The sequence below is a fragment of the Xenopus tropicalis genome, chromosome 10 (genome assembly GCF_000004195.4).
Source record: "Xenopus tropicalis strain Nigerian chromosome 10, UCB_Xtro_10.0, whole genome shotgun sequence".
NCBI lineage: Eukaryota > Metazoa > Chordata > Amphibia > Anura > Pipidae > Xenopus > Xenopus tropicalis.
In genome coordinates this window covers 36,174,944-36,183,900 of record NC_030686.2, presented here as the reverse complement: position 1 = coordinate 36,183,900, position 8,957 = coordinate 36,174,944, and the positions used below count along the sequence as shown (strand labels likewise).

Sequence of the window (8,957 nt, the reverse complement as noted above, 5' to 3'; positions counted from 1 at the left end):
TTTTGGGAGAAAAATGAGCGTGTTTTTATAAAGGTGCAATTTGTTATTCATTTACATAAGAGTTACAGATGCTTCAGCTCGCTAAAAAACATGAAAACATGAACATTGCTCTTGATCAAGTACCATTTGCAGGTTCAACCTGAAACTGCTGCATTCTAGGCTGAAGGCATATGGGGCGAATATCGGTTCAGCACCCAAAACTGCTCTGGGCAACTTCCACTGACCTTAATTAGATCTGCCCATAGGTGCTACTGCTCTTGGCCTGACAACCTTTCTAGCACATTTTCAGGTTGAGAATGGTTGGGCAGTTCACATAATGGCCAGCAGGGCTGATAAACGCCAGCGTAATGTCCCCTAACCCTTAAAGCTGCAAAACAATTAAATGAACCTGACTGAATTTGGGTTCCACATACACAGACAACCACTCCAATACATTCATATGTTATATTAAAAGAAGCACCTCATTTGGGGTTTTTTTTTTTTTTTATACATGAGGGAAGTGTATAATCATATACGAAATGAAAAATAACACGGAGGAAGTTGTTGAAAGGCTATTGCCAAGTTGCCACGGTGGGCACAACCACGCAGGAATTTCTGCTTCTGATCCAATCCGTAGAAGGCTCAGTTCTCTGAAATAGACCGCACTAATGCTTCATTCATCATTGCTTCTTCATCGGCGCTGTAATCCTTATGGAAAAAGGAAGGGTTTGGATTAAGAGATTCTAATTCCCCCACTACCTACCACTGTATATGTATCAGCAGTGTAACAAATGCCTCTCTGCAGAGTTAGTTTATTACAGTGTATCCTAAGCCAGTTATAATAATCAGGTGCAAAAGCTAACTAGTTGCTAGGAGTTACTGGAGGGGGTTAAAGCTGGCCATACACATAAAAATCAGCTCATTTCTGTCCTATTGTGTGGCTCTTGAGCCAAACAGTTGGATCACAACCATGGGAATGCAGGCTTTTGGGGCAAGGATTTTTTAACCAGCCTGATTATTCAGCCAAAAATCAGTTGGGCAAGCCAAATAAGCTGGAATGACTAAAGGTGGCCATACATGTAACAATTGCCATCTTTCGTAATCTTTCGCTCTTTAAGATCGTTTGTACCCTCTATTGACATTGAGGGCTGAATAGTCAGATCAGGAGGTAAAAACAACAGGAATTCACCCTTAAATGCAGCTTTTGTCCCGCCCGATTGACAAGACGACAGATATCTAAGGCTTTTGCAATATCAGTTGTCTCGTCGATCCAACATGCACCGAATATCATATGAAACATAGTTTCGTACGATATTATCGCGCGTGTATGGCCGACTTATGTCTGCAGCTTTTATCGTCCAGGGTATGGCCACTCCCATTCCCCACACATTGCTTCATATCCATTATGCACACACATGATGATACTCTAACATCATGTCACTGTAATGGTGTTCCCCCAGCCTGATACATACCACAAAGGTGTCATAGGAGAAACGATGCCTGCGATGAATGTGCTCTATGAAGTTGGCGCTCCTGTAACCTGGATCTCCCCATGGCATGGAGGCACAGATTGGGCAAACCTAATGGAACAAGAGAAAGATTAAGTCATGGTTAAGTTACAGCACCACCAGTTTTACTGTTAATCAAATGACAATTATCACTTATATGTTGGTAACTTAATGTGTTATATCCAAAGCATCGAACTGAGCAAATTGAATGCAAATACATATACCAAACTGCAGAGCTGTTGTTTGATACCCACAGTGCAACACAAAAATAGAGTGATAAAATTTGCCTAAAAAAAAAATATGGTCAATTTTTGTGCCTTTTAAATTTTGCCTAATTAAAAACCTAATATTTCATTTATTCTTTTGTTATGGGGAAGGCTATATGATGATGACGATGATTATTATTATCAAGCTATTTAGCCCCTCATCTATTTACTTTCTGTCATGTCATTCCAACCAAAGCCTGGTTACTGGGTATGCGATACCTTAGCAACTGGACAGAAACTAATACAATTGTATATGGTTTGAGTGGATAAAACAAGGGTACCCCGAGATGTTTTATTGAAATGTTACTGCTTTGCAAGGCTGAGCCACTTCCTCTGACAATATGGACACTGGAGGTTAGCTTGTCAAAGCCACTGCCACAAACAAACACAATTATGCCGATATATAATGTACAGTAAACAAATGACAGCTAAATCTTATTCCATACTTGGGTATAAACAATTTTTCTTAAGACAGAGCCAAACGCGAGTGTTCCAGTAGCAGCAATACAATAGTCCCGTCATCAACTCACCACAGGCGTTGGATCGCTCATGTGAAACCTCTTGCAGTGATCCACTAATCCTTCCTGAGCAAGGTTCTGTTCCTGGCAGTAGGGGCAAGTAAAGGTGAAGCGGTTTGGGACATCACTGTGGGAAGGAAGATGAAGTACAATCATTTAAATGCCTTAAGATCTACATATGGAGGATAAAAAGGACGTATTGGAAAAGGAATGTTCTGGTCACTACTGTGTGGAAAACATACTCACCCAGTTTCCTGGGAGTGGCTCTTTTTGACAGCCTTAATTCCATTCATGACATATTTATCATATTTGGTACAGGCAGCGAAGTGTTCACGCATTTTTGAAAGTTTCACCTGCAGGTTGCAAGGAACCTAGGTCATTTCCTATAATAATAATAACACACCAGACACACAAGTACTTCTGCTATGCTGTTACTTTCAGTACCCAGAGATCCCCCTCAATCCCACAGCTATTTTTGGTTACAGAAATCGCATCTATTACTCTTCAGCCTCTGTATCTGTATGGAAAGCAAGAATTTCAGTCATAAAGCAGGGCAGGCCTGCTGCTTACAATGGGTATCAGATAGGATCTGTGCCACTGTGACAGAATGCTCTGTTATACAGATAGCTAGAATCTCAGCCATAAAGCAGGGCAGGACTGCTGCTTACAATGGGTATCAGATAGGATCTGTGCCACTGTGACAGAATGCTCTGTTATACAGATAGCTAGAACCTCAGCCATAAAGCAGGGCAGGACTGCTGCTTACAATGGGGGGATCAGATAGGATCTGTGCCACTGTGACAGAATGCTCTGTTATACAGATAGCTAGAATCTCAGCCATAAAGCAGGGCAGGACTGCTGCTTACAATGGGTATCAGATAGGATCTGTGCCACTGTGACATAATGCTCTGTTATACAGATAGCTACAATCTCAGCCATAAAGCAGGACAGGACTACTGCTTACAATGGGGATCAGATAGGATCTGTGCCACTGTGACAGAATGCTCTGTTATACAGATAGCTACAATCTCAGCCATAAAGCAGGACAGGACTACTGCTTACAATGGGGATCAGATAGGATCTGTGCCACTGTGACAGAATGCTCTGTTATACAGATAGCTAGAATCTCAGCCATAAAGCAGGGCAGGACTGCTGCTTACAATGGGTATCAGATAGGATCTGTGCCACTGTGACATAATGCTCTGTTATACAGATAGCTACAATCTCAGCCATAAAGCAGGACAGGACTGCTGCTTACAATGGGTATCAGATAGGATCTGTGCCACTGTGACAGAATGCTCTGTTATACAGATAGCTAGAATCTCAGCCATAAAGTAGGGCATGACTGCTGCTTATAATGGGTATCAGATGGGATCTGTGCCACCGTGACAGAATGCCAACTGCCGGTGGAAAGGCATTTCAAAGCAGTTTGTCGCCCACGGTAGCAGAGATCTATCACGGGCGACTAACTAGCTCTGCCTCCGTCTAAGGGCAGAATAATTCAAGCACCGTGGTAAAGTCATATGTGTGAAAGCTTTTTGCCTTAAATATAAATGAAATCTTATAAGCAAGGAACAACATTTGTCTGTTTTAAGATGGAAAGTCCTATTTTTTTTTTTTTTAAATAATAAGCTCTAAGCTGGGCTTTCCCTATCGGAAAAAGGAAATTGCTAACTATTGTGGGGAAATCCAAGGCTCCTGAGCCCTTTCACGTTTTAATTCAATACTATGTAATCAGTCACAGGTGGTGCAGGGGAATTTAATACCGACACTGCTGCTAAACTTGGCTGATGTCAGAGCATATGGGCACACACAGAGTGAAACCACATCAACATCTCAGCCTTAACCCTTGGCTGTCACCCTAAGGTTCATCTATGTATAGTGAAACCACAGCCGCTCCTCCCACTCACTGACATGATATCTACAACAACACATTATTTTGACTTTATAGGCCTCACTCAATCATAAGTGCCAGTATTTTAAAAAGCCAGTATAACCTCAGACTTCCTTGATTAATGTGTACAGGGGAATATCTATAATAATTATATATTGTCTCAGATAATATATATTATACAGACTAACTAAGGATCCTGCTCCAGCTGAATTGTGCTTAGTACAGGGGAATCCCTATGCTGCCATAGTTTTATGGTATCTCTCTGTACAGGCTATGAGCAAACTTAGGGGGCTGTTCCTGCTGAATTGTGCTTAGTACAGGGGAATCCCTATGCTGCCATAGTTTTATGGTATCTCTCTGTACAGGCTATGAGCAAACTTAGGGGGCTGTTCCTGCTGAATTGTGCTTAGTACAGGGGAATACATATGCTGCTATAGTTTTATGGTATATCTCTGTACAGGCTATGAGCAAACTTATGGGCTGTTCCTGCTAAATTGTGCTTAGTACAGGGGAATACATTTGCTGCTATAGTTTTATGGTATATCTCTGTACAGGCTATGAGCAAACTTATGGGCTGTTCCTGCTGAATTGTGCTTAGTACAGGGGAATCCCTATGCTGCCATAGTTTTATGGTATCTCTCTGTACAGGCTATGAGCAAACTAAGGGGGCTGTTCCTGCTTAATTGTGCTTAGTACAGGGGAATACCTATGCTGCCATAGTTTTATGGTATCTCTCTGTACAGGCTATGAGCAAACTTAGGGGCTGTTCCTGCTAAATTGTGCTTAGTACAGGGGAATACATATGCTGCTATAGTTTTATGGTATATCTCTGTACAGGCTATGAGCAAACTTATGGGCTGTTCCTGCTGAATTGTGCTTAGTACAGGGGAATCCCTATGCTGCCATAGTTTTATGGTATCTCTCTGTACAGGCTATGAGCAAACTAAGGGGGCTGTTCCTGCTTAATTGTGCTTAGTACAGGGGAATCCCTATGCTGCCATAGTTTTATGGTATCTCTCTGTACAGGCTATGAGCAAACATGGGAGGCTGCTGTTCACTTACTTTTTTATTGCAGCCTTTGCATGATGCCTCAATCTTTTCCATTTGATTTGTCAGATCAAAAGCGTTGCTTTCAGGTTTCAGCTTTCTCCGGCACACGCCGCACATTAAGTTCTTATTATGTGTGCACTGATGCAGACATGATGTACAGAATCTGGAGGAACATGGCAAAAAGCGGAAGGCTGTGATCCTGATTTTCTAATAAACAGATTATCAAGATATAATGCTTAAACTTCCTCTAGAAAAAAAAGGCAAAACGATCACCTTTGCTCCTTAATTCCATCACCTCTGTGTCAAGTAAAAGCAATAAAGGAAGGTGAAAATGTGGATCCCATTGTAATATGAAAGTTTTCTCACAAACCTTCCATATCAGTTGATGAACTATAAATTGCCTATGGGTGCAAAGTGCTCCCGGGATAATACAAGGCTTCACAGCTTGTGTAATATATTTTAGGAAATGTGCCCTTTGCATCCATGGTCCTGGGGAGGGTAGTAATTTACCGTTTATCAAATCAGAGAAAAAAAGCCATACAGCCAATCAAAATTATTTAGATGAAATTTCCCTTTAACCCATTAAGTGCTGCCTAACTTTCAGCAAGTGAGATCCTGCACTGAATACCCTGTATTCTGGCACTCAATGTCAATATAATACTGCACACGTAGATACTACAATCTACAGACCATGAAGGGTTAATCATTACAGAAGTCCACTGCTGTTCATGCCCCAAATTTCCATTTATATCACTTTGTGTCTCAGGATGTGGGTATATATGTGGTCAGACAGCTGTTCCTCACTAGGCCAAGACACACTGTCCGCCCACACATAAAACTGCGCCACTTCCTGAAACTCTGTGACTAGTTGACAGTTAAAGGGGATATAAACCCCCAAAAAACTGAAAAGTTAAATAAAATTCCACTATACAATCATTACATATTTTTACTGATTCTAAAGTGATTTGTATCCTTTACCCAGGTAGTATCACTTTTAACACAATGTAGCCGAAGCGGTTTGGCTAGTTTAGCTATGAAAAATACTGCACGGTTGCCTTCCGCTACATTGTTCCAACCAAACACAGTGGTTCTTAAAATGAAAACTCTAAAATCATAGCTTTGTACTGTGCTTTTGTGAATTTACTGACACAAAGTGTCTGGTTTTGTAGAATGCATTAGTTATTCAAAGAATGGTGTAAAAATAAAAAAATCCACTGGAGAGCCAAATGCATTCTGTGTTGTTTATTGGTTTAGAGATGCATAGCACTCTAAATACTAAGCATCTCTAAACAACACAGAACGCATTTGGCTCTCCAGTAGATTTTTTTATTTTTACATGGTACTTATTGAAGTGAACCTGGCGAACCCTACACCACTGTTTGATTGAGCCCCTTCATTGAGTCTTACACTTTGTGCCATACAAGTTGTATTTTTCCTTTCTGCAAAGGATGGGACAGATGCAAACTGGTTTCTTTGTAACTGCCACCCTCTAAAGGGGAAGCAAACACAAATATAAACATTTTGCATAATGAAAGAAAAGGCGGCTTTCCAATATACATTTAGTAACAACTGCCAATGGTTTTAAAGTTGTGTATAAATGCAATTGCTATTAAAAGTCGTGTGTGTTTGTCCATTTGAGCACTGCTGGTTACATCTCTTGTAACAATATATCAGCAGTAAGTCCTGCATACCTCTTGGTAATAGTGAAGTGCAGGTCAAGAAAACCTTGACCCGCACCATACCTCACCTGGTTTCTCCCCTCTAAATGAAAGTGTATAAAAGTAACTAAAATATAATGTGCTGCTGCCCTGCACTGGTAAAAGTTGTGTGTTTACTTCAGAAAGTCTACTATAATTTATATAAATAAGCTGCTATGTAGCCATGAGGGCAGCCATTCAAATGAGAAAAGGCACAGGCACATAGCAGATAACAGATAAAACACTATTGTATTCTACAGAACTTATCTGCTTTGTAACCTGTGCCTTTTCTCCTTTTTTCCAGCTTGAATGGCTGCCCCCATGGCTACACAGCAGCTTATTATATAAATTATAGTAGTGTTACTGTAGCAAACACACCAGTTTTACCAGTGCAGGGCAACAGTGCATTATATTTTTATTACTTTAAAGCTCTTTCATTTTTTGGTGTTACTGTTCCTTTAACCCATGGGCTGGCCCAAGTCTGTTCAACTGGCTTCTGTTACATTGTTTCCAAATTTTAGAACCACCAGGGCAGAGAATAGAAAGGAACCAACAGACACACTTTTAAATAGCTATTACGTCTGTAATTAATGTGTATTGAAAAATTAATTTCAATTTCAATTTATTTTATTAGGCATGTACAGCATTTGGAGAAAGATTTGCATTTTAACTGGAAGTTCCTCCTATCCCTCTTCTAGTTGTTGCTTAATGACAATTCCCATCAGACTCTGCCAGCCAGCAGTGGTTGTAAAATCAGGCTACCTGCATTTTTATAGGTTAAATATACCATTGTAGCCCAAGTATTGAAATATTTTTGTTTTCCTTGATAAAAAGCCTGCTTTATGTTACTTTTGGGAACATATTCATGTAAAAAGAACTCATGCTGTGAAACTCAATATAAATTGACTTATATAAGAACACAAGCCTTGGAGAAATGTAAAGTGAAAGTGATAGTGTTGCCACAAGCAATAACTGGGTTTACTTGGAAGGGTTGAACTTGATGGACTCTGGTATTTTTTCAACCCTATGTAGCTATCTATTTAGTTTCACTTACAAATATCCCTGGTTCATGGGAGTTATATACATACAGATCTTGAGCTTGTATGCAGTCTTACTCTTGGGTCCTCATATCTTACAGAACTACAACTGACAGTAAGCCTTCGTTATATGTCAGGGGATGATGGCAGTTATAGCAACATTAGGGAAGCCGACTATAAGATACAGCTTCTACTCCCAATGGCTGCCAATGGGATTTTGGGAGTTGTAGTTTACCAGATTGACAGGTTAAAATTCCCTGATCGGCAAGTTCCCACCAGAGAAGACCCACGTATCTCCCTTGGGATCTTGTACACAGCCGCTTAGGACAGACAGTCAGGCACTTACACGTGTCCGCAGACCATTCTGATTGGGGTGTCGAAGAGATCCAGGCAGATGGGGCAGGTGTACTTGTCGAAAATGTCGTTGTCCTGGGCTCCCCCGGAGCTGGACTGCATCTGCTGCCCCGCCATCTAAGACTTCTTTCCCCTTCTTTAGTTTCTCTATCACTTCCTCAAACACCCGCGTTCCAAGCCTCGTTGTGACGCTGGTTAGTACTGTGACACGTGATCTGTGGAACCTATAGAGTCAGAGAGGGTGGGAAGAGACCTTGCTGGCGTCAGCAATCTGTTTTTCTAGTTCGCTATGGCAAATCTCTAATAAATGATTGTACCATTAGTTATGTGTCATAATACTGGTTATGAGAAGTCACTTTAGGATACAGTCTCAATGGTGGTAGTGTGTTGAGGCAGTACAGTCATTAGAGAAAAGTACTATGTATAAACATTATCTAGTATAAATAAATTTAAAGCAACTGGACTTGTTTGGTACTCATCCGAGCAGCTTCTTCAGTTCAACTGACTGGTATGGGAAGTCCTCAGCTTATATACTCTTCCACTAATCCAATCACAATGGCACTTAGTAACGCTTCAGAAAGGTGACATCTGAAACTCACAGAGGTGTGAATGCTGTGGAGTTACTTTGAAAGGATTACCAAAGTATCATGCAAC

The 8,957-nt window shown here is 40.8% G+C and overlaps 1 protein-coding gene across 1 annotated transcript; it reads right to left on the bottom strand.

Moving 5' to 3' along the window:
• Positions 1 to 509: 509 nt before the first annotated feature.
• On the bottom strand, positions 510 to 8,462 carry rnf114 (ring finger protein 114). Its single transcript, NM_001001857.1, is given in 6 exon segments — positions 510 to 687; positions 1,452 to 1,559; positions 2,284 to 2,398; positions 2,518 to 2,624; positions 5,228 to 5,378; positions 8,296 to 8,462. Coding segments are annotated over 6 exon segments (672 nt in total). The 5' UTR covers positions 8,421 to 8,462; the 3' UTR covers positions 510 to 621.
• Positions 8,463 to 8,957: the final 495 nt, after the last annotated feature.